Source organism: Rhinoraja longicauda, chromosome 25 (genome assembly GCF_053455715.1).
Source record: "Rhinoraja longicauda isolate Sanriku21f chromosome 25, sRhiLon1.1, whole genome shotgun sequence".
Lineage (NCBI taxonomy): Eukaryota > Metazoa > Chordata > Chondrichthyes > Rajiformes > Arhynchobatidae > Rhinoraja > Rhinoraja longicauda.
The window spans coordinates 31,736,727-31,763,825 of record NC_135977.1 but is presented as its reverse complement, the minus strand read 5'-3'; the positions used below and the strand labels follow the sequence as shown (position 1 = coordinate 31,763,825).

General features: G+C 41.3%; 1 protein-coding gene across 1 annotated transcript; it reads left to right on the top strand.

Annotated features, from left to right (window-relative positions):
* Nucleotides 1-1,574: 1,574 nt before the first annotated feature.
* On the top strand, nucleotides 1,575-13,384 carry LOC144606010 (phosphatidylethanolamine-binding protein 1-like). Its single transcript, XM_078421758.1, has 4 exons — nucleotides 1,575-1,796; nucleotides 5,091-5,200; nucleotides 10,259-10,359; nucleotides 13,028-13,384. The coding sequence occupies exons 1-4, from the start codon at nucleotides 1,662-1,664 to the stop codon at nucleotides 13,243-13,245; spliced, it is 564 nt and encodes a 187-aa protein (XP_078277884.1). The 5' UTR covers nucleotides 1,575-1,661; the 3' UTR covers nucleotides 13,246-13,384.
* Nucleotides 13,385-27,099: the final 13,715 nt, after the last annotated feature.

Sequence of the window (27,099 nt, the reverse complement as noted above, 5' to 3'; positions counted from 1 at the left end):
CTCCCCCAACATTGGGAACATGTTTCCTGCCTCTAATGTGTCCAATCCCCTAATTATCTTATATGTTTCAATAAGATCCCCTCTCATCCTTCTAAATTCCAGTGTATACATTGAGGACTAAGATGTGGTCAAGCTCCACATTGAAGCCAAGATTTTAGTCTCCCGCTCAAGCGCAAAAATAGTTGTTTTCATCCTTTCACAATATTACATCTTAATAGCTCATTGTTCAGCCATGTCATTTGCAAAATATATTTCCTGAAAGGTTTAATTTTTTGTTTTGGCACCATTTAAATGTTTGTACATTTTCTATAGGAAACATTTCTTGCCATGTTAAAAGGTGTGGAGAGAGACAGCATTGTGCAAGACCAGGCTGATCTTTTTAAACCTGCAATGTCTTAAATGGTTAGCTCTCAATGCTGCAATGTTACTTGTGCCATTGGATTCTGTGCCTTAACGTTGGGTTAAGCTTCCATGCAAGAACCCAGAGTTAGTGGGATAGAAAATAAGTGATAAGCATGGATTACCCCAAGCTTTCAAATTACTGGTGGTGTAGATGAGAGTTCAATTCCCACCATTGCAAAACTGGATTTCAGATTAATAACCTGGAATTAAATTAATGACAGAAAAACTACCAGCGAGGGAGGGAGGGAAACTACCAGCGAGGGACAACCGTGGACATTGTGAGAGACCAATGCCGCCTCTGTTCTGGAATAACTCTGGAACCCGGCGTCCATTCCAAACGTTGCTATATTTATGCTGCCAGTCGCTTTATCCCGCCATGCTGAATGGTTTGCTGTAAACATCTAGCTAGGTGTACAGGATGGGGGAGATGCACACACTGTAATGTAAACACAGAGAGAGAGAGAGAGAGAGAGAGAGAGAGAGAGAGAGAGAGAGAGAGATGCCAGAAAGCAGCTATGACATATCATACACAATAAACTATATTATAAATACACAATAAACAAGTTATGCATTCTTGTACTCTTACATAGGTATGACAGCACATAACCCCCCCCCCCTTCCCAACCTCAGCCTCACGGACCTTAGAGTACCCCTAGTTCCTAAAACCTATTTCCATCACTGGTTATCCTTTTATTTATTTTCCTAACTTGTGCAGGGCAAACTGGATTGATGTTCCAAAGGTAACTAGTTTCATTTTGAAATAGACGCAAAATGCTGGCGTAACTCAGGTAGCATCTCTGGATAGAGGGGATGGGTGACGTTTCGGGTAGAGACCCTTCCTCAGACTTTTGAAGCAGTTTAGTTTATTGTCACCTGTACAGTGAAAAGCTTTATTGTTGCGGGCTATCCAGTGAGCAGAAAAACTTTTCATGATTGCAATCGAGTGGCCCAAAGTGTACAGATACAGCATAAAGGGAATAAGGTTTAGTGCAAGATAAAGTCCAGTGAAAGATAGTCTAAGTATCTACTTCAGCGTGCACTTGAGCAGCATTTTGCAAACCCCACGGTTTAAAATGACTGCCTTTTATTCGGAGTAGAGTTGACAGAATGTGCAGAGTGCAGCCTGTGTGGATGGTGGTGGTGGAGGGGGAGGAGGAGGAGGAGGAGGAGGCAGCATCAGCAGCAGTCTGTCAGTGGGAGTGTGTGACTGACCCCCAGTTGCTGCAGGCCAGGCAGTGGGTGACGGTCGCTGCGATAGAATGACGGTCGACCTGAAGGCATGGACCGGGCCTCTGGCATTGAATGAAGTGGATGAGAAACCCGCGCAGCCGCTGGCTGTCAAATACAACGGCGTGGACATCGATGCGCTGGGCAAAGTGCTGACGCCCACCCAGGTACCGAGCGGGGGCCGGGCCGGGCCGGGCCGGGGGGGGGCAAGGCCGGGGAGGGTGAGGGAGTTGAGGGAGTGGGGAGGGTGAGGGAGTGAGGGAGGGGGGGAGGGAGTGAGGGGGGGAGGGAGGGAGGGTGAGGGAGTGAGGGAGGGTGAGGGAGTGAGGGAGGGTGAGGGAGGGTGAGGGAGTGAGGGAGTGGGGAGGGTGAGGGAGTGAGGGAGGGGGGGGGAGGGAGTGAGGGAGTGGGGAGGGTGAGGGAGTGAGGGAGGGGGGAGGGAGTGAGGGAGTGGGGAGGGTGAGGGAGTGAGGGAGGGGGGAGGGAGGGTGAGGGAGTGAGGGAGGGGTGGGAGGGAGTGAGGGAGTGAGGGAGGGGGGAGGGAGTGAGGGAGTGGGGAGGGAGTGAGGGAGTGAGGGAGGGGGGAGGGAGTGAGGGAGTGGGGAGGGAGTGAGGGAGTGGGGAGGGAGTGAGGGAGTGGGGAGGGTGAGGGAGGGGGGGAGGGAGTGAGGGAGTGGGGAGGGAGTGAGGGAGGGGGGAGGGAGTGAGGGAGTGGGGAGGGAGTGAGGGAGGGGGGAGGGAGTGAGGGAGTGGGGAGGGAGTGAGGGAGGGGGGAGGGAGTGAGGGAGTGGGGAGGGTGAGGGAGGGGGGAGTGAGGGAGTGGGGAGGGTGAGGGAGGGGGGAGTGAGGGAGTGGGGAGGGTGAGGGAGGGGGGAGTGAGGGAGTGGGGAGGGTGAGGGAGGGGTGAGGGAGGGGGGAGGGTGAGGGAGGGGGGGGAGGGAGTGAGGGAGTGGGGAGGGTGAGGGAGTGAGGGAAGGGTGAGGGAGTGAGGGAGGGAGTGAGGGAGTGGGGAGGGTGAGGGAGTGGGGGAAGGGTGAGGGAGTGAGGGAGGGAGTGAGGGAGTGGGGAGGGTGAGGGAGTGGGGGAGTGGGGAGGGTGAGGGAGTGAGGGAAGGGTGAGGGAGTGAGGGAGGGAGTGAGGGAGTGGGGAGGGTGAGGGAGTGGGGGAGGGGGGAGGGAGTGAGGGAGGGGGGAGGGAGTGAGGGAGGGGGGAGGGGGAGGGGGGTTCATGCAGGGCCGAACACGACACGGCGCCTGATGACCCCAGGCCGGCAGGGTCAGGTACAGAGGGTCGGGGCTCGGCAGGGGCGGAGGGTGAGGGGGGCCCTCATGCAGGGCAGATCATGGCGCCTACCGCTCCGCCGCTGGGCTGTTAACCGGCCTGCCGCTGTGTTACCGGAGGCCACAGGCAGCGAGGGAGGGGACGGGACGGGCGGCGCCGTCTCCTGCTGCTGCTGCTGCTGCTGCCGTGTGCGGGCCGCGCGGGGAGCCGCCGCCACCACCACCGTGGGGAGAGGGGGGGGCTCCAACCGTGGACATTGTGAGAGTCCAATGCAGTCCAATGCAATGCAATCAATGCAATGCAATCAATGCAATGCAATCAATGCAATGCAATCAATGCAATGCAATCCAAGCAATGCAATCCAATGCAATGCAATCCAATGCAATGCAGTCCAATGCAATGCAATCAATGCAATGCAATCCAAGCAATGCAATCCAATGCAATGCAATCCAATGCAATGCAATCCAATGCAATGCAATGCAATCCAATGCAATGCAATCTAATGCCACCTCTGGAGTAACTCTGGACCCCGGCGTCCCTTCCAAACGTTGCTGTATTTATGCTGCAAGTCGCTTTATCCCGCCATGTTGAAAGGCCTGGGTGTACAGGATGGGGGAGATGCACACACTGTCTCTGACTCTGTCTCCTTGCTGCACAGCCGCCAACAGCCGGGCCCCATCCCGCGCAGCAGGTTTCGCTCGCCTGGGTACCGGTTGCAAAAAGGTCATTTAGATGTTTATGTGGGCAGGTTTGGTGTGATGATCCATGTCCAAGCTGTCGAGCTGTCACATGAAGAGTGACCAGGTTGGTTGGTGCACATCTGGCGGTGTCGGGAAGGATGTTCACTGCCCAGAGCAGGTGAACCGAGGACCAGAGGTCATAGGTTCAAGGTGAAGGGGAAAAGATTTAAATAGGAGTCTGAGGGGTAACTTTTTCACACTAAGGGTGGTGGGTGTGTGGAACGAGCTGCCAGAGGAGGTAGTTGAGGTAGGAACTATCCCAACGTTTAAGAAACAGTCAGACAGGTTTGGAGGGATATGGACCAAATGCAGACAGGTGGGACTAGTGTAGCTGGGACATGTTGGCCGGTGTGGGCCGAAGGGCCTGTTTCCACACTGTATGACTATGTAGGTCATGGAAACACACAGCAGGCGTGGGTGGCAGCATCTGCGCAAGGAGAAACAGCATGTGTTTGTCCCACACCTTCTAAGGGTCTCAAACTTCAACTTTTAACTTTATTCCTTGCGATGTTTTCTTTTGGCAATTCCCTGGTCGGAATACCGCAATTGCCATGGAACTCGCTGTTTTAATGTGAGGGGAGCACCAATGTTATCAAATCAGTGCAGTCAGAATATGCAGCTAACGCCTTCGCATGTTATCACCATGCGAGGTAGGCTGGATATTCGGCCATTCAGATGGATCCTGATGTCTTTGCCACCCACCCTTCCCATTTCATGATATCTTAAATGGTTGCTTTCCTCATGGTGTGAATTTATTCTGTAAATTATTGATCGCCCTCTGGTGTGAAAGACCTTCTGATGACGATTCTTACTTTAACCCTAATTACTACTTGGGTACTATCCAGGATCGTTTGACTTAAGTTTCAGTTCTGCACATGGGTTCTTAGAAGCAAATGAGACACCCAAGAGTGACCAGTGGGATATTGTTTGGTCCTGAGGCCTGATTACTTAGGAGTTAGTTGTGTTGTGGCCATCTTGACTTGTTAGGCCTGGAACGATGGCAAGGCTGATCTGCATGGGCTGTTGTAGAATGGAGTCAACTGTGCTCACGCTAATGATGGAGTTGTGGTCGGGTAGGTCTGTGAAGAGTTCCTTCAGTGGACATTGGCTGTCTTTCTGTCCCTAATAAGTTTGCCTGTTTCTGGTTCTCAATGTGGTGCCTAGCCTAGGGACCCAAGCCAGTCCTGCCTAGGTTTCCTGTACTTGCCATCTATCTTCACTCCTTTAGTCACAGGTTTCTGCTGGACCTCTACCTTCTGGCACCTCCACAGTTGGGAGGAGGGGAACGGGCAGGCGATGTTTTGGGTTGAGACCCTTCTTCAGATTGATCCTCCTCCCTTAACTGGTTTGATCTTGAACCCATTCCATTTTCTCTTCCAAGTCTTTAAACTTGACATGATGCAAATAACTGATGTTAAAACATTTAATTTGCTGGTGCAGGTGCAGAATCGTCCAGTCAGCATTAACTGGCCTGGTTGCAGTCCAGACAAGCTCTACACTCTAGTTCTGACCGACCCCGATGCTCCAAGTAGGAAAACGCCAAAGTTTAGGTTGGTGTCAATCGTTCCTGGTTATTTCTTCAAGGAAGAGACCGAGGGTGAAATTTGCAGTTAAAAGAACAAACAATTTTCAATAAATTGGCAAAATGTGACAAATTTTAAAATGATGCTCGGCATTTGTCATTTACTGAATGTGGCTGAAACAGGGTAGTTGTACTCTAAAATGTAGATCTAGTTTTTCATGAACAAACACTTTTACTTTTATTGGTAGGTAAATGGTCACTGGCAAATTAGGATAATTTAAATTGCTAACAAAACATATGTCTTTTAGTTGCAGATTGGTTGTAAAAATGCTGGGATCTCACTAAGTGGCAAAACAGCCTTAAGGAGTTAAATTAATCATCTCCAGTTTCCATTTGATTAGTGCACACATTTTTCCCCCCTCATCGTTTCTCAATCTATGACAAATATTCATTCTAGCAAAAATATTTAGAAAAATTGACATCTTCTGGAATGTTTTGAAAAGTATTCTGCATTCCCTGATTCTTCATGATGTAAAACATAATTTCAACCGAGTTTTACAGCCTTTGACCATTTACTGTGATTTATTATTGTCCTTTTTGTGTTGATGTCCAATCTGTAATTCCTGGATTTGCTTGCTATTGTCAATTAATGGTCTTATGTTCCCTGATGGAGAGGCATGTGCCTAATTATGTTGCCTTATTATGTGCATAATTAGGCAACTTTAAAAGGCAGAAAGATAACAGGGTTAGAAAATCACCAATGCCTACAAAAGATCAATCTTAACTATTGATAATTTAAACCTACATCTTTGCTTTCCCCATTTCTCGTACTCGACAAATTGTACTTGCTTTCCTGTTTTGAGTAGATTTTAACCAGTCATTCATTTTGATAGTCAAAATAAGTATTGTACATACAGTAATACACTCAATATATGTTCCTAGAAAATGGATTACAAAACAAAACAGCGCTCTGCCAGGTTATTATAATATCTCATGAATAAGATGCAATCCTGATTTTTAACTCACTTATTGCTAATTCTTGCGAACTCGCTTGTAAGTCCGTAGATATTTCAACAATGTTTACACCAGATGTTTAGCGATTTATTTAATGTACATTGGCGGCTCCCGTGTAAAAAGAAACATGAAACGACCAGATTGACTCCTTCAGCTCACACATGGCTTGACATCCAACCAAAACCTTCAATTAATGGTAACTCATTAGATTGTTGCTCTTCATGTCCAGAACTCATGCTTGCCCCTCCCCTGCTTCTTCACCGACTGAAACTGGCTGTCAGTCACATCCCCCACCACCCAACGCCCCCATTCCACCAGAGGGGATTTGGAGCCATTCAACCTGACAATACCACAACACAACATTCCCGTGTTTGGAATCAACTTCCCTGTCAACATCTTGCTGTTCTCCTGCGGTGGACAGAGCCCAAGTGATTCTAGTGCTACAAGACCAATAGTCATGGCGCAACCCTACCCCAGCACTTGTTCCGCTGGCATCGTACCACTTTTCAGACTTGCCCTGTTCTCTCTTTCGTCTTTGTGCTTGTACGAGATATGGCTGAACCCAGCGTTTGTCCTTCCCTGTCTACCTCCGACTGGTGCTTTGATTCCACCCCACACAGAATTATCGCTTTAGATTCCCCCGCACATTTATCACATTGTTCTCACGTTGGTCAAATCACAAATCACTTTTGTCATTACATTCTGCGGTCTCTTTTAAAAGAAAATAAGGCTCCAAAATAAAAGAGCGCAGTAGGGAAGCAGCACTATGTGGCTGGGGTAGCACTAAACAAGGTAGTACTGTATTTTGTGAAATTTATGAAATGTCATGTCTTCACTATTTCTTAGTGTGAAGGGAAGATAATTTAAACACATTCAAGGTTTTGTGTTTTGAACATTCTTCAGTGGACAAACCACCGTGGATGTTCTAAATTCCTTGAAGGCACCACAGCATTAATCTGAAAGTACAGCAACTCCTTTATTTAGCATCCCTGGGCTAACATATGAGATGAGATGTTATGAAATGAATCCTGAAGAATATTATCCCTCCTGTTTATATAATTCGCTTTGGTAATTGAACCCCTTGCTGAAAAAATAAGAACACACCCGGATATTTATGGTTATAACACAAAATATTCGAATAACAAAATATCCCTATATGCCGATGATGTACTACTGTACATCACAAAACCACAAATTAGTATACCAAACATATTAAATTTAATTGAGGACTTTGGATCCTTTTCAGGATATAGAATAAATTGGAACAAAAGTGAAATTATGTCGATAAATCCAAAAGACTCAACACACCTCCGGAAATTCCCTTTTAAAATAGCTACAGAAAAATTCAAATATTTGGGAATTGAAATTACTAGAAATTACCAGGATATGTTTAAAGCCAATTATAATCCCCTACTTAAGAAATTAAATAATTTGATTAAATTCTGGAAAACACTTCCGATGTCCTTAATAGGCAGAATAAATGCTATAAAAATGATTTTCTTACCACAAATCCTATACCTATTTCAATCAATACCTATATATCTTCCTAAAAGGTTTTTCAAAAAATTGGACTCAGATATTACAAATTTTATATGGGATTATAAATCCCATAGAATACAAATAGCACACCTTAATAAACGAAAAGAGTTGGGGGGTCTACCGCTCCCTAACTTTATGTATTATAATTGGGCAGTAAATATTAAAAATATGATTCACCTGCTGGACAATTCTGCCCATCAGGTGGCCTGGATCTTAATGGAAAAAGGGGACTGCTCCCCGAGTAATATAGGAGCGACTATCCTCTCACCAATAAATCTGAATAATAAAAATTATAATAAAAATCCAATTATACATAGCACAATTAGAACATGGAAACAAATAAAACAGAATCTAAAATTAAGAAACTTATCTCTTTTAATACCAATAGTCAATAATCCATCGTTTAAACCATCAATTATAGACAAATCATTTATACAATGGGAAAGAATGGGAATCAAATCGCTCGAAGATTTGTATGAATTGGGAAAATTACTATCATTTCAACAAATACAACTGAAATATAATTTGAAAAATAACCAATATTTTAAATATCTTCAAATTCGTGATTATCTGAAAAAATATACAAAAGATTATTATAATATGCCTTCCGACTTACTGGATGAAGCAATGAAGACAAAGGCGGAATCAGCTAATCTAATATCGTATTTATATAATATCATTTTAAACATAGCAATACCCACAACAGATGGAATTAGAAGAGACTGGGAACAAGAATTAGCTATAAAAATTTCAAAAGAGAGTTGGGATAATCATTTACTACAGGTGCATAAATGTTCGATCAACGTACGACATACGCTCATCCAATTCAAAACATTACATAGATTATATTATTCAAAAACTAAATTAAATAAAATCTTCCCGAATGTTTCACCAATTTGTGATAAATGTCTGTGTCAAGAAGCTACTATAGCGCATTCTTTTGTTTTTTGTACAAAAATCCAAAAATTCTGGTATGAAATATTTGATATTTTTTCAAAATTAATCAAAATAAAACTGGTACCAAAACCAGAATGGATCATTTTTGGAATATCGGAAGGTAACCCTGAATTAAACGTGTTTCAGAAGAATTTATTTAATTACGGGCTAATAATGGGAAAAAAGCTCATACTGAAATTCTGGAAAAATGCGCCCACACCAACAATAAAAATGTGGATATCAAATATGTTTGAAACACTACATTTGGAAGAGATGAGATTCCTCTTAGCAGGTAAAGCAGACCAATTCCAAAAGACGTGGTCTACGTTTCTGGACCTATTACAAGCATGAGGTGCAATAGTAATTTTACAAAGAAATAAATAAATAAATGGTATCAGGACCTGGTAACGGGAGGTAAAACAACAAAACAGACTTGGTTGGTAGTCCCCTTCCTGCGGAGTTTAATGTTATAATAGAGCGATTGTTTCTACTTTTTTTTTTTTTTTTTCTTTTCTAGGGTCTACTTTCTTACTTTACTTCCTTCTCTAACTTCTTTTCCAAGGGGCTTTCTTTTCCCAACACTCTCTTGCACTTCACGACTCTTGCGCACTTTCTTTCTTTACTTCTTTACTTCTATCTTTTTCTTAAAGCTCAAAAAAAGGAAGCGGTATAAAAAATGTATTAAGATATACCTGTTGTATTATTGTAATTTACCGTACTTTTAATTAAAAAAAAATTTTTAAAAAATTTTTTTTTTAAATTCCTTGAAGGCACCACAGCATTAATCTGAAAGTACAGCAACTCCTTTATTTAGCATCCCTGGGCTAACATATGAGATGAGATGTTATGAAATGAATCCTGAAGAATATTATCCCTCCTGTTTATATAATTGTTTTTTAAATGAAGTGAACTGGATTCGTGAATTTTAAATTGTTTTTTTAAAGTTTGCCATTAAAACTTTCAAACTATTTCTAAATGTTTTGTTTGTATAATACAGAGTTTATTTAATTCAACTGTTAAATGTGTAAATCAAAAACAAATGATTACTGGAAGTAGATTATACATATTTGTAGATGAAGTTTATGGATCGGATGTTACAGTTGTTTTTGTTGGGGGTGTGTCTTTGTTTTCTCCTACACTTGGGGTTACTCTAGCACGCTCAGTATGTGCTTTGATAATGTTCCAATATTTGTTGTTTGCAGTACAGTGCGTATCTAGCACAAGAATAGGAACATTTGCATCCGTGTTTGTATCAGTGAACTTTGTACAAAAAATGCAGATCATGCACTTGGAATCTGTGCTGCTCTGAAGTCTGTTGAAATGGGACACTTTCCAGCAACTTTTTTTCTCATTAATCAATCTTCACTAGCTAACTCTTCAAGAATGGGGTTATCTTGTCATCTTAACTGTTGGATTCATTAATAGAAGCACCAAATTCATGACCTTGATGCTTCCTTACAAAACTTTGTTCATGTCTTTGGATCATACTGTTGAAACTCATGCTTAGAATTTTCCATTTTAACTAGTTCTTAGTTAACTTTCCAATCTGCCTAATGCAGTGCATTGCACAAGAATTAATCTTGTTTTTATTTATTAGGGAATGGCATCATTTCATTGTAGTTAATATGAAAGGAAATGATATTAAAAGTGGAGAGATTCTTTCTGATTATGTTGGCTCTGGTCCTCCCCAAGGAACAGGTAAGTCTGTTTCATTGCACACATTGATTCATTAACAAAATGTTTACATAATTTTGGTTACAATTAACCTTTAGGTTTGTTTGGAAAATTTAAATTTCAATTCTCTCAAATGTGCATTTCTAATGCACCCAATGCATAAATGAGATAATCCTGAAATATAATGCACAATATTAGTGGACTGTGTTTTAAATGTTGGCAGGGCCAAACATGAGGCACCCATGCTTTATCTGAAAATGTTGTGTTTTACCTTTTCAAAAATTAAGAATTAAAGGAATATTATCAGTTTGAAACTTTTTGTGGAGTGATGACAAAACTTAGTATTAGCACCTGTTCCATAAAATCAGTAAGAACAATTCCCAGAGTCTCAAGAGGGTACAAACATAGAAATGTGAAAGTTGCAATCAGCAATTTACCTCCAGCTCTACACCTGTCATGAGGGATAAATGAGGCAACAGGAATTTGATTAATGACATAATAATTGAGATGTGAATTTGGCAGAAAATTTTGTGGTGCATGTCATCATAAGGTGCGAGTTGGCATGCACCAAAACCAAACTGTCCTAGCACTTCATCACCACGGATGTTAGTTCCACTGGTCAGTAGACATTGAGGCGGTTGCCTTACTCTTCTTGTGTAACAGGAAAGAGACCAGCCCTGGAGATGATCTATAGTATTCCATTGCTGGGGAACGGTTGTGCAGGTCATTTCAATGATATGATGGCTGTAGGAAAGTAGTTGTCCTGAACTGAATGGAATATGACTTCAGGTGTGTAGATGCTTTCAATGGTGGGAAGTTATACTACGTATTTTATTGTCGCGCAAAGTTGCATTATTATTCTGTGTATGAATAATGCCTTTATTTAACTGAAAATTATGGATTTTCAGTTTCTTTAAAGTTACAGTGTTACAGCAGCAAAGTGGATAGCAAGAGAGCAAGAGATCATTCATTATAAATAAAAGATACGTAAAATTGTCATCAGTTTTCTGTGTGTTCTTAGCTGTTATTGGTGACTCGTCTGCTGGGAGCAGTGCTGGTTGTGCAGTCTCACAGCAGTGGGAAGGAAGGACCTCCTATATCTCTCCTTCATGCACTTGGGGTGAAGGAGTCTGTCACTGAAAGAGCTATGCAGTGCAGTGACAGTGTCCTGCATGGGGTGAGAGTCGTTGTCCAGCAGCGAAGTTAGCTTTGCCATCATCCTCCTCTCTCCCACCACCTGCACTGAGTCGAGGGGGCAACCCAGGACAGAGCTGGCCTTCCTGACCAGCTTGTCGAGTCTCTTCCCTTCTGCCGCTGAGATGCTGCTGCTCCAGCAGACTACTCCATAGAAAATGTAAGAAAATAACTGCAGATGCTGGTACAAATCGAAGCTATTTATTCACAAAATATCCTTTGTCCCGCCCCCCTGACATCAGTCTGAAGAAGGGTCTCGACCTGAAACGTCACCCATTCCTTCTCTCCTGAGATGCTGCCTGACCTGCTGAGTTACTCCAGCATTTTGTGAATAAACTCCATAGAAAATGGCCGATGCAACCACCGTGTTGTAGAAGGTCTTCTTATTTCTTTGTATCTGATACCTTGGGAAGAGTTATAGTAGTCCCAAGTTTATTTTGCCACCAGACTTTTCCAATAACTCATCATGAAATAATGGCATTTTGAGTAATGATAGGACAAGAAGTATTAATAACTTCCACATTCCTGTTTTTCCATATTTTTCTGGAATGAGAAACGTCTGCATTGTGATGGAATTCCAAACTTCCAGTTATTAACTTCCAATATTGCAAATGGCTCTCTACTTGGTCTGCAATTGTATCTTAGCTCATGGTACATATTTGGTCTGTTAGAGTGTGGGTAGGAGAATGGGCTTACCTGGCCCACATGCCTGCTCGCCCTATGTGCTACCCATGAGCTTACCAGCGGTTCCCTGGAAGCCTCGGGAATGCTGCAACAACTTCAAAAGGACATCCCGTTCAGGCAGAAGTGATGTTGCAATCAGAAGTTCTGCTACAGAGTTATTGCAACAAGCCAATGCTACTTTACACTGAGGAGCTGATGCAGGCGGGTTGGGATTTCGATTCTTAGACCACTGGGATCTGTTTTGGGTTACCGGTGAATTGTACAAAAGGGATGGGTTGCACCTTAACAGGCGGGGGACCAGCATACTGGCAGGCAGGTTTGCCACTGCTACACGGGTGGGTTTAAACTATTAGTGGTGGTGGGGAGATAAAGAGATAGCTTAAACTCTCAGCCAATGGTGGCACGGTGGTGCAGCGGTAGAGTTGCTGCCTTACAGCGATTGCAGCGCTGGAGACTCAGGTTCGATCCTGACTACGGGTGCTGTACTGTACGGAGTTTGTACGTTCTCCCCGTGACCTGCGTGGGTTTTCTCCGAGATCTTCGGTTTCCTCTCACAGTCCAAATGCGTACAGGTTTGTAGGTTAATTGGCTGGGCAAATGTTTAAAAAAAATTGTCCCTAGTGTGTGCAGGATAGTGTTAATGTGTGGGGATCGCTGGGCGGCGCGGACCCAGTGGGACGAAGGGCCCGTTTCTGCGCTGTATCTCTAAATCTAAATCTAAATGGCTGTCTCCTGCGCTGCTATGATTCTCGAAGATAGCTAAATGTTGCCAATAGGTGTTTTTGATTAAATTAACTGTTAACATTTATTTCAGGCCTTCACCGCTATGTCTGGCTGGTTTATGAACAATCTAAACCTTTACAGTGCGATGAGCCACGATTGACCAACAAGTCTGGCGATAAGCGCGGGAAATTCAAAACTGCTGATTTCCGTAAGAAGTACAGTTTGGGTTTGCCAGTGGCTGGCATCTGTTACCAAGCTGAATGGGATAATTATGTGCCAAAACTTTATGAACAGTTAGCTGGAAAGTAAAAAAATTGCACGTTTCTGAACAGTTTTTCAGTTTTAACAAATGTGCACATCCTTGTGACTAATGTCATTCGTATTGTTTCTGTTCACATTTCCTGTCATGGCAACCACCTTGCTTTTGACTCTAAAATAAAACATGAGTGGATGATAATTGGGTTGTGTCTTTTATATTTGACAGCTCAGACACCAAAAGGTGGTAATTTGTTTTCCAGGCCATCTGCATCATTGCGACCAAAGTGATGTTCCCAGAACCCCCTTGTTCAGTTACCAACTGGGAGCCTGAAGCCTCCCAGGAGGCCGCTGTGGCGGAGCCTCGGTGGTTGGCAGTGACTCGCGGCTTGACAGAGGCCTGGGCCTGGGTGGACAGGCTGGGGCTTGGGTGGACAGGCTGGGGCTTGGGTGGACAGAGGACGGGGCCTGGGTGGACAGAGGCCGGGGCTTGGGTGGACAGACGCCGGGGCCTAGGTGGACAGAGGCCGGCGCCTGGGTGGACAGAGGCCTGGGCCAGGGTCAGCACCATGGAGGCGTCAGGATGGGACTCGGGAGGAGGTCAGTGCGGCGGTCGATGAGGAAGCTGGCTGTCGAGGACGTGGGAGTCGGAGAACGCACCGCTGGGAACAGGAGGATCCAGCATTGGGGGACCACTGTGAGGAGGGGGGTGTAACAAAGGAGGACCCATCATGGGGAGGTTAGAGGAGAGGATGGGGGGGGGGGGGGGGGAGGGGTGTAACAAAGGAGGACCTGGCATGGGATGCTTGTTATTTTGACAGTGGTGGCTGTCAAAATTATGTGGTGACTCTTTGTTTACCTTGGGTATGCTAAACAAAGTATTTCACTGTGACTAGTGGAGTGCCCCAAGGATCTGTGTTGGGTCCACTGTTGTTTGTCATTTACATTAATGATCTGGATGATGGTGTGGCAAATTGGATTAGTAAATATGCAGATGATACTAAGATAGGTGGAGTAGTTGATAGTGAGGTAGATTTTCAAAGTCTACAGAGAGACTTGGGCCTTTTGGAAGGGTGGGCTGAAAGATGGCAGATGGAGTTTAATGCTGATAAGTGTGAGGTGCTGCATTTTGGTAGGACAAATCAAAATAGGACGTACAGGGTAAATGGTAGGGAATTGAGGAATGCAGTGGAACAGAGGGATCTGGGAATAACTGCATTGTTCCCTGAAGGTGGAATCTCATGTGGATAGGGTGGTGAAGAAGGCGTTTGGTATGCTTGCCTTTATAAATCAGAGCATCGAGTATAGAAGTTGGGATGTAATGTTGAAATTGTACAGGGCATTGGTGAGGCCGAATCTGGAGTATGGTGTGCAGTTCTGGTCGCCAAATTATAGGAAGGATGTCGACAAAATGGAGAGGGTACAGAGGAGATTTACTAGAATGTTGCCTGGGTTTCAGCACTTAGGCTACAGAGAGAGGTTGAACAGGTTGGGTCTTTATTCTTTGGAGCGTAGAAGGTTGAGGGGGGACTTGATAGAGGTTTTTAAAATGTTGAGAGGGACGGACAGAGTTGACGTGGGTAGGCTTTTCCCTTTGAGAGTGGGGAAGATTCCAACAAGGGGACATAGCTTCAGAATTGAGGGACAAAGGTTTAGGGGTAACATGAGGGGGAACTTCTTTACTCAGAGGGTTGTGGCTGTATGGAATGGGTTTCCGGTGGAAGTGGTGGAGGCTGGCTCGATTTTATTATTTAAGAGTAAATTGGATAGGTATATGGATAGGAGGGGATTGGAGGGTTATGGTCTGAGTGCAGGTAGATGAGACTAGGTCAGGGAGAATGGTCGGCGTGGACTGGTAGGGCCGGACAGGCCTGTTTCCATGCTGTGGTTGTTATATGTTATATGTGACAATAAAGCATTTATTCGGTTGCATCCATTTTCTTCTTGTCCCACTCCCACTCTAACCTCTTGCTGTTGTGTTAATGAAGGTTAATGCAAGCTCACGGCGCAACACCTGCTCTTCTGACTGGGCACATTGCATTCTTACTGACTCAGTACACCCCATTTTGGGACAATGACCAAGTCCTCATTGAGGACTAGGATGTGGTCGAGCTCCACATTGAAGCCAAGTTTTTAGTCTCCCCCTCAAGTGCAAAAATACTTGTTTTTATCCTTTCACAATGTTACATCTTAATAGCTCATTGTTCAGCCATGTCATTTGCAAATATATTTCCTGAAAGGTTTAATTTTTTGTTTTGGCACCATTTAAATGTTTGTGCATTTTCTAAAGGAAACGTTTCTTGCCATGTTAAAACGTGTGGAGTCAACATTGTGCAAGACCAGGCTGATCTTTATAAATCTGCAATGTCTTAAATGGTTAGTTCTCAATGCTGCAATGTTACTTGTGCCATTGGATTCTGTGCCTTAACGTTGGGTTAAGCTTCCATGCAAGAACCCAGAGTTAGTGGGATGGAAAATAAGTGATAAGCATGGATTCCCCCAAGCTTTCAAATTACTGGTGGTGTAGATGAGAGTTCAATTCCCACCATTGCAAAACTGGATTTCAGATTAATAACCTGAAATTAAATTAATGACAGAAAAACTACCAATCATTAATCACCCATCTTCGTCATGCTTTCAAGGGAAGACATATGCCATCTTCTAGTCTCAGAGAAAGATTCTGGATCCATCTGAAAACAGCTAGCAAACCAAAAGGTTTTATTGTCGCCAGTACAATAAAACAGAAAGATACCAAATATGGACCCAGCAAAATTGCCCCCCACGAAAACACATCTTGATCATCTGCAGATTGGTCTCTCAATTGGGACAGCCCTGTCCAGGACTCATCAAAACAAGTATAAAAATGTAAAGAAGCTTGGATAATGAGACAAAATTGAGGCCCTGGTCAAGAATACAAAGGAGGCATGGGATGGGTATGGGAAGTCGAGATCAAGTGTATCCTGGAGGAATTTCAGGAATTGAGCATGCTAATGAAGGAAAACATGAAGACATAAAGGGGTGAGAAGATACCGCTGGCAGATAATGTTAAGGATAATCCAAAGAGATTTTATAAATACATTGCAGGAAAACAAGTAAACAGAGAGAACAGGACCCTTCAGAAATCAAATCGGGGACTTCCGGTGGCGCTATGGACTGAGTAAGACGCACGCCAACTAGCTCCGTAAAAATTTCGACTTAAGGAGGGAGGAACGGGTCGGGCCCGTTGCAACTTACCGGCAATTCTTAACGAAGGGTGGGTGACGTCATCAGATCTCGACTTTTAATAGTAAATGTCGCTAAGTCGCACCCCCCCGTTAAAAACCGTTAAAAAAGGAACGGTTAGAACAAGACTTGGAAGAAGAAGAACCAGGACAGATGGAAGCCTCTGCTGCAGCCCAAACTTCAGCGTTGACTCAGGAAGAAACTTCCAAACGAACCCGGAATCCACAGCCAAAAAAAATTGGTTTGGAAGAATTTCGTAGCGTTGTTGGTGAGGAGCTTTCAGGTATGAAGTCTCAAGTAACAAATATGACGGTTGAACTCCAAGAGATGAAAGATGAATTAGTATCACTTAAAGGAATGAAGGGGAAAATATTAACTATTATTAAGGATCAGTTGGCTTCATCAAAGGCTGAAATATGTGAAATCATGAATGAACACATGGAGGAAGTAACCTCCAAGCTACAAAAGTTGGACTCCGATTTTTCCGGTAAGGTGAACCTCATCACTGAGTCAATACAACAACATGATCAGGCGATATGTGAGTTGGAAGCTTTAGCCGAGACGAGTGCTGAAACAACAAAAGCAGTATTGACGGAGACTCAGCGTTTATCTGATTTATTGATGAAATTAACTGAAAAATGTACTGACCTAGAGGGTCATTCTAAACGACAAAATTTAAGAATTCTTGGAGTTAAAGAAGGTAAAGAGAAAGCTAAAAACCTTCGTGACTTTACTGCTGAGCTGTTACAAGAAGTTTTGAAAATGGATTCAAAGCCCTTGCTGGATCAAGCCCACAGAGCACTGAGAGCACGGCCAGGTGCTAACGCCCCTCCAAGGCATTTGATACTGAAGGTGCATTATCCTCACGTTTTAGAAGATATGCTGTCGAGAATTGCTAGCAACAGAACTTTATCATTTCAAGGCGATGAGATTCGCATCTTCAGAGATTACCCTGCTGAGGTGGTCAAGAAAAGAGCACTGTTCAATGAGTCAAGATCTATTCTTAGGAAGATCCCATCGCTCAGATTTGGTATGTTGTATCCAGCAAAACTCCGAGTTACCTACAATCAAACAGAATCCTTTTTTACTGACCACAATAAAGCACTGGAATTCGCTCGGGAGATCGAAAGGTCGCTGAAGGGTTGAATATGACTTCATGGCTTTATTAATTGGCAGACAACTGATTGGACTTTAAGATATTAAAACCTAAAGATTTAAGCTTAGTGTATATACTATACGAATATTAACCGTAACTAATTACTATTAATCAAAAAACATATATATTATTATTAATCATTACTAATAAGAAGTACAAGTAATATTTGATTTATGTAAACTTTACTTCGAACACTTAATTAATATACCTTAGACAGAAAAATCGATTTATTAAGGACTAATTAGTTTCGGGCCTGCCCCGTTTAACTCTCTTTTATAAAAAAAAACAAACAACAACTTCGTTAAAAAACGGAGCTAGTATTATTATTTTTTTACATCCCACAGAAGTCCTTAGATTTTTTGCCACCTTAGGGTGGCTATCACTAACTGCACTAATTGTAGTTGTAGTTTTAAGAAAATAACTGCAGATGCTGGTACAAATTGATTTATTCACAAAATGCTGGAGTAACTCAGCAGGTCAGGCAGCATCTCGGGAAAGGAGGAATGGGTGACGTTTCGGGTCGAGACTCTTCTTCAGTGTTGTAGTTTTAGTTGTTTCTTCTTTTTTTCTGCACTCTTTTAACCTTTTATATATTGATTTTTTTTTTAGATTCAATTTTTATTATTATGTCATTTTTCAGAATTTATATACCTTTGGGAGATATTTCCGGGAGACATTCTACGTAGTACAAAAGATCATCCACCCTTCATTCAAGAAAAATGTTGTAGTTCGGGTGCCAGGCCATTTGCTTTATTATAGACTATTTAACGGTTAAGATGCAAGATACTACTATGAAAACAGGGGGTAAAGGTATTACATTTTGTAGTTGGAATGTCAAGGGTATTAATGAACCAATTAAAAGAGGTAAAGTACTTTCACATTTAAAATCTATTGATGCAGATATAATGTTCCTTCAGGAAACTCATCTAAAAAATGTAGCACATAATAGATTGAAAGGCAAATGGATTGATAAATTATTTCACTCATCATTTCCCTTTAAATCAAGAGGTGTTGCCATTTTAATTCGTAAGGGTATACCATTTATACATACTTCCTCTATAGTTGACATTGAAGGTAGATATGTTATATTAGTGGGAGAACTATATTCTACAAAATTGATATTGGTGAATGTCTATGCACCAAATTTTGATAATCCGTTATTTAAAAAAGAAATATTTAATACCATTTAATACCATTCCAGAATTTGTACATTAGATCCTTATTTGGATAAATCGTCAACTCAAAGGAAAACAAAATCCAAGTCGTGTGAATTATTAAACTCTTATATAAATAGTGCAAATATAAAAGATGTTTGGAGAATTGAAAACCCTTCAGGCCGAGAGTATTCATTTTATTCACCAGTGCATAAAACTTACTCAAGAATTTACTATTTCTTGGTGGACTCCAAACTTATTCCTTATACGTATAATTCAAAATATCATAATATTATTATATCCGATCATGCCCCTTTAACATTGAGGGTAAAACTCCAAGGAGTAACGGGGAAACAGACCAACTGGAGATTTAATCCTCAAATTTTAAATGAAACAGCATGTTATGACTATCTTAAATCGCAATTTGAAACTTTTTTTTACGCAAATGACCTCCCTGAAACACCTGCGTCCCTGCTTTGGGAAACATTTAAAGCGTTTGTGAGAGGATGTATTATTGCCTTTCAAGCGTCTCAAAACAAGAAGAAGCGGGTTGAACAACATGAAAAAACAGTTAGACATAACAAATGCCATCGCTCCCTCTATTGAAATACATAATAAAATCGCAGCTCTCAAATATAAGTTAAATTATATACTCTCAGCTCATATTTTAAGGCTTTTTCAATATACTAAACAAAAACATTTTGAATTTGGAGATAAACCACAGAAATTGCTAGCACGTCAACTCCGTAAATTAGAAGATGATTCTACAATTCATAAAATTAGATCAGAAAACGGAGATTTGCTTAAACTACCCAAGGATATTAATCAGAGATTTTTGCAATTTTATCAGACATTCATCAAAAATAACAGATAGCTCTGCGCAGATGCAAAACTTTTTGCAGGAATGTAACCTCCCTGGTTTGAATGTGAGTGACAGAAATTTACTGGGCGCAGAAATAACTATGAAAGACGTTGAAGAGACCATTAAATCCATGAAAAATGGGAAGACTCCTGGCCCTGACGGCTTAAATAATGAATTTTATTAAAAAATTAGTGATTTGATCTCTCCACGTTTGCAAACTGTTTATAGTCACGCCTTTAAACAACAGAGATTACCACAAACTCTGACTGAATCAACAATAATACTTATTCCTAAAAAAGATAAGGATCCTGAAGACCCTGGTTCGTATAGGGCGATAGCTCTTTTAAATACTGATCAGAAGATATTAGCGAAAATCTTAGCTCATAGATTAAGTCTAGTTATAGACAAATTGATACACCCCGATCAATCAGGCTTTATAGCTAAACGATATTCATTTTTCAATTTGAGACGCTTGTTCAATATAATATATTCAAATAGATTATTAAACGAAGATTTAGCAATCATTTCGCTAGATGCTGAAAAAGCATTTGATCAAGTAGAATGGTCCTATCTTTTCTCAGTGATGGAAAAATTTCAATTAGGTGAAAATTTTTGTTCATGGGTGAAACTTTTATATACATCCCCAACAGCTAGAATATTAACTAATCAAATGCTGTCATCCAAATTTCATTTATTTAGGGGTTGTAGACAAGGATTTCCACTATCCCCGCTTCTATTTGCCCTCGTTATAGAACCACTTGCTGAGAGTATTAGATCAAATCCAGATATTCACGGTTATAACACTAAACATACAACCAATAAAATTTCTTTATATGCGGATGATGTATTAATATATATTACAAATCCAGAAATTAGCATTCCGAATTTATTAAATCTCATAACTCAATTTGGTTCATTTTCAGGTTATAGAATTAACTGGTACAAAAGTGAAATTATGCCAATAATGGAGCACAATCCGGCCATACTTCAACAATTTCCTTTTAAAATTGCCTATGAAAAGTTTAAATATCTTGGAATTTACGTGACTAGGAAATATACTTCTTTATTTAAATTAAATTTTCCTCCTTTACTTACTAAATTACACAGAAATATCCAATTTTGGAAAACACTTTCTATATCATTAGTTGGTCGTAGTAATGCTATAAAGATGATCTTTCTCCCACAGCTACTATACTTATTTCAAGCAATTCCGATCTATCTTCCAAAAAAGTTTTTTTTTTTAAATCGATTCAATTATTACTAATTTTATCTGGGACTACAAGACTCATAGAATAAATAAAAGACATCTATGTAAGTCTAAATCTAATGGAGGAATTGCCTTACCTAACTTCTTATTTTATTATTGGGCGGTTAATATTAAAAATATAACCTTGTAGTGGCCTGGCGGAGGCCAGAGAAAAGGCAAGACGCCAGGCAGTGTTTAGTAAGATTCTTTTATTAGGCTGTGAGCTCCTGCCCACAGCGTAGTTCTCCTAGGGATAAGATACGCCTTCCCTTGGTCTGGCTTTTAACCCCTTTCGCCTGTCCGTCACGTAACGAGGGGGCTGACCCAAGGAGTGGCCTGATCCGCCACAACCTGCTGGTTGGATGACACTGATCAACAACCGGATTGGTTAAAGATGGAGAAAGAGGATTGTTTACCATTTGACATTGGTGCGATCCTCTTAGCTCCAATAAATTTAAATAAAAAAACAAATGGAGGTAATCCGATTATACAGTGTTATCCGTACCTGGAAACAATTAAAACTTTCTTTAAAACTGAGTACATTATCTGCTTTCCTCCCTATTGCGAATAATCCTTCTTTTAAACCGTCTGTTTTAGATAGAGGATTTGCTCAATGGAAAAGTTATGGAATTAAAAGGGTGGGAGACCTTTATCATAAGGGAACTTTTCTTTCTTTTCAGGATTTACAGCAGAAGTACGGATTACATGTTAATAATTATTTTAGATATTTACAACTTAGAGATTATGTAAAATTACACATGCAAGAATATAAATTTAGAGGCCCAGAAACTCTTGATGTATGCCTGAATCGACATTATAATTCAAATAAATTAATATCCTTTATTTATAATACTCTCTTAGATACTGACATTCCGTCATCAGAATCATATAGACGAGCATGGGAGGACGAACTGAACCAACTTATAATGCAAGATATATGGGATGAAAGTTTACAACATATACACCAATGTTCATTAAATACTAGACATTCCTTAATACAATTTAAAATAATACATAGATTACATTATTCGAAGACGAAATTAAATAGGATTTTTCCTAGTATCTCTCCTATTTGTGATAAATGTCAATTTCAAGAGGCTAATTTAACTCATACTTTCGTAACTTGCATAAAAATGCAAAATTTCTGGTTGGAGATTTTAAAAATAGTTTCTAAAGTTATCGATAACCAATTGGATATGGATCCAAAATTAATTATATTAGGATTATCAGAACATACTACAAACTTTACAACAAGTCAGGTACATTTTCTTGATTACAATTTAATAACTGCGAAAAAATTAATACATAAATTTTGGAAAAAACCAATCACCCCCACAATTAAAATGTGGACTACGGAAATGACAGAGACCCTGCATTTGGAAAAAATAAGATTTGCCTTAATTAACAAACCTGATTTATTTTTTAAAATATGGTCTCCATTTATTGAATTTTTAGAAAAGTAAATGGGTTTGACACAGGACTAAAATAAAAATTTAAAATTTAAAGTTGAAACTTGAGTTTAGGGTTGGATGTACAACTGTGGTTATTGTCTCCCGGATCTACCACCTTTAATTTTTACAGTTATACCTTTTAAAAAATATATATTATTATTCTCTCTTCCCAATAGTTTATAGTTTTTTTTTTTTCCTTCTTTATTTTTTATTCTCTCTCTTTAAAAATTTTAAAATTGAAGCTATGTAAGAACTTTGTAACAAATTTGTCTTTTATTTCTATCTGTACATATGCTTTTCAAAAATAATTTTTTTTTAAAAAAAAATTTAAAAATCAAATCCGTCATCTATGCAGCCGCAGGAGACGGTCAAGGTCCTCAACGACTACTTATCCTCTTGTTTTTTTCTGTGAAGAAAGACACGAGTACTGGTAAAATTAGGGCAGTCACTGAAAGTATCTTGAGAGCAGTCAGTATTACTGTCGGACGAGGTGCTGAATGTCTTAATGCCTATGAAGCTAGACAAATCTCTCGGCTTGATCAGATATATCTGAGGACAGAGTGGGAAACTGCAGGAGCCCTGGCAGAGTGTGGTGCCAGACGACAGGAAAGTGCCAAATGTTGTGCCTCTATTTAAGAAGGGCTGCAAGGAAAAGCCTGGGAACTATAGGCCAGTGAGTCTAACATCTGTTGTTGTAAAGTATTCTGAGGAATAATATGTACATGAATTTACATAGACAAGTGCTGATTAGGGATAGTCAGCATGGTCTTATAGTTGGGATATCGTGTTTCTTGAATTTGATTGAGTTTTTTGAAGATGTAGCCAAAAAGGTGGTTCAGGGTAGAGTTGTAGATGTAAAAATGGATTTCAGCAAGGCATTTGACAAGGTTCCACATGGTGGGCTGCTCTGGAACGTTGGACCACGTGATCCAAGAAGAGCTACCCAACTGGACAGAAAATTGGCTTCATAGAAGGAAGCAGAAGGTGAAGATGGAAGGTTGTTTTTTTGATGGGAGGCCTGTGACGAGTGCCTCAGGTTTCGGTGCTGGGCTCTTTGCTGTGTGGTTTATATCAATGATTTGGATGGGAACGTACAAGGCATGATTAGTAACGATAAAGTGGATGGCATTGTAAATAGCGAAGATGGTTTTCATAGGTTACTGCAGGACCTTGATCAGTTGGGCAAGTGGGCAGAGGAATAGTTAATGGAGTTGAAAGCCGATAAATGTGAGGTGTTGCACATTGGGAAGTCTAACCAGGGCAGGAGCTTCACAGTAAATGGCAGGGCTCTGGAGAACGTTGTAGAGCAGAGGAATGTAGGAGTGCAGGTACATATAGTTCCATGAAAGTGGCGTCACAGGTAGATAGGGGGCCAAGAAAGTTTTCAGCTTCCATTAGTCAGGGTTTTGATTGTAGAAGTTGGGAAGTTATGTTACAGCTGTTCAGCTGGTATGGTCACAGTTGCAGTATTGTGTTCAGTTTTGGTCACCCTGTTATAGGAAAGACGTGAAGCTGGAAAGAGTGCAGAGAAGATTTAGGACAATGTTGCCAGGACTTGAGTACTGGAGCAAAAGGGAGAGGTTGGGCAGGCTAGGACTGTTTTGCCTGAAGCATAGGAGGATGAGAGGTGATCAAATAGAGGTGTATAACATCATGAGAGGAACAGATAAGCTATATGCACAGTCTTTTATCTAGAGTAGAGGAATCATGAACCAGATGAAATACAGTGCCCTCCATAATGTTTGGGACAAAGACCCATCATTAATTTATTTGCCTCTGTACTCCACAATTTGAGATGTAATAGAAAAAATCACACGTGGTTAAAGTGCACATTGTCAGATTTTATTAAAGGCCATTTTCACACATTTTGGTTTCACCATGTAGATATTACAGCTGTGTTTATACGTAGTCCCCCCCATTTCTGGGCACCATAATGTTTGGGACCCATGGCTTCACAGGTGTTTGTAATTGCTCAGCTGCATTTAATTGCCTCCTTAATACAGGTATAAGAGAACTCTCAGCACCCAGTCTTTCCATCACCTTTGGAAACTTTTATTGCTGTTTATCAACATGAGGACCAAAGTTGTGCCAATGAAAGTCAAAGAAGCTGTTATGAGACTGAGAAACAAGAATAAAACTGTTAGAGATATCGGCCAAACCTTAGGCTTGTCAAAATCAACTGTATGGAACATCATTAAGAAGAGAGCACTGATGAGCTTACTAATCGCAAAGGGACTGACAGGCCAAGGAAAACCTCCACAGCTGATGACAGAAGAAACATAGAAACATAGAAAATAGGTGCAGGAGGAGGCCATTTGGCCCTTCGAGCCAGCACCGCCATTCATTGTGATCATGGTTGATCATCCACAATCAGTAACCCGTGCCTGCCTTTTCCCCATAACCCTTGATTGCACTAGCCCCAAGAGCTCTATCTAGAGCCTTCCGTGGCAGAGAATTCCACAAATTCACAACTCTCTGGGTAGAAAAAGTTTCTTCTCACCTCAGTTTTAAATGGCCTCTCCTTTATTCTAAGACTGTGGCCCCTGGTTCTGGACTCCCCCAACATTGGGAGCATTTTTCCTGCATCTAGCTTGTCCAGTCCTTTTATAATTTTATACATCTCTATAAGATCCCCTCTAATCTTTCTAAATTCCAGTGAATACAAGCCCAGTCTTTCCAATCTTTCCTCATATGACAGTCCCTCCATCCCCGGGATTAACCTCGTGAACCTTTGCTAAACTGCCTCAATAGCAAGGATGTCCTTCCTCGAATTTGGAGACCAAAACTGCACACAATACTCCAGATGTGGTCTCACCAGGGCCCTATACAACTGCAGAAGGACCTCTTTGCTCCTGTACTCAAATCCTCTCGTTATCTGCCTCAACCACCACCCGTATTCCAAGCACTCACTACATTTGTGTAAAAAATGTGCCCTCCATATCACCTTTAAACTTTGCCTTCTAGTATTAGATGTTTCCATCCTGAGAAAACAAGTTCTGACTGTCCACCCTATTTATGATTTAGATTTTAGACTTTGGAGATACAGCACAGAAACATGCTCTTCAACCCACCGAGTCCGTGTCGACCAGCATTCACCCTGAACACTAGCACTATCCTTCACACTAGCGACAATTTTTACAATTTTACCAAAGCCAATAACCTACAAACCTGTGGAGAGTGGGAGGAATCCGGAACACCTGAAGAAAACCCATGCAACCACAGGGGGTACATACATACAAACTCCATACAGACAACATCCATAGTCAGGATTGAACCCAGGTCTCTGGCGCTGCAAGGCATAATGGAATGACCAGAACTGCACACAATACTCCAAAATGGCACCTTACTAAAGTCCTATAAAGCTGCATCATGATTTGTGGACTTTTATGGTCAATGCCGTGGCCTATGAAAGCAAGCATACCATGTGCCTTGGAGGAGCTATCTGAAGTTGGAGAAGTCGACGTTCTATACCATGTGCCTTCTATACTTATGCCTATATTTTACTTTATATTTGAGTTTACTTTACCATATGCAAATCTACTTGTGTTGCTGCTTTTCAGGGAGTTATGGACTTGGACCACAAGATATCACTGCACTTTATTGCTGTTAAGAGTCACGTCATTAATTACATATTTTCTCCTTACATTTGTCCACCCACAGTCACACTCACTTTTATTAAATGGCATTTGATCACACTCACTTTGATTAGTTTGCCATTTCCCCACCCATTTCTGTAGCTGATCTATATCCCACTGTGTATTTGATAGCCTTCCTCAACGTCTGCAGCTTCTGCAAACCTTCTGACCAAACTGCCTATGTTTAAATATTAAAAAATATATATGACTCAGGCGTAAACGTAGACAGGTTGGTCAGTAAGTTTGCAGATGATTCTACGACCAATTCACTGTTAATCCAGTGCATCTTCTGAATCAGTTTACCATGGGAGACTATCAAATACCTCACTAAAAATCCATGTAGTCAACACTCGAACACCCTACCCTCATCAATCCTCCTCACAAATTTAGATCAAATTAAAAACATGACCTGCATGTACAAAGCTATGCTGACTGTCCTTAATTAACCTATTTTCCTCCAAATGGAAATAAATTCTATCTTGAATAATCCTCTCCAATAGCTTTGCCACCATTCCCCCAAGGTCACCAGCCTGTAATTCCCTAGATTCTCTCTATTTCCCTTCTTAAATAAACACACAATATTAGCTACTTTCACCTGGACCTCGCCTGTGACCAGAGAAGACACAAAGTTCTTTGTCAAATCTCCTGCAATTTCCTTACTTTCCTCTTTCAATAACCTGTTCATGGATTAAATGAGGCCTGGAGATTTATCCACCTTGATGGTCTTCAGGTGCTCCAAAACCACCTTGTCCTCAATCTTAACCTGCTTTTGCTTATTAGTATTCTCCACTCTGATCTCACCATCTTCTATGCTCTTCAACGGATCATCCTTCACAATTCTTCCAGCTTCACCATTCCTTCTTTTTCCATCTTAGCATTTCAAAGGAGCCATTCCCATCAGAAATCCATGCCTTAACTCTTTCATCGCCACCAACCAATCTGCTGTTTACGGCACTTTCCCAAGCAAGTGCAGAAGATGCCACATCTGTTCTACAACCTCTAACCTTTACCTTACCCACTACCCACCAGTCCACGACATTGAAGCGATTCATGTTTTTCTTCCCATCAAGTGTGCATGATGGGATCTCCTTCATTTTGGAGAAACCAAACCAGATTAGGATCCTCACTTCGCATAGGTCCTGCATTCAGTTCACAGGGGAGTCTCAGAGCTCCATGGTAGTT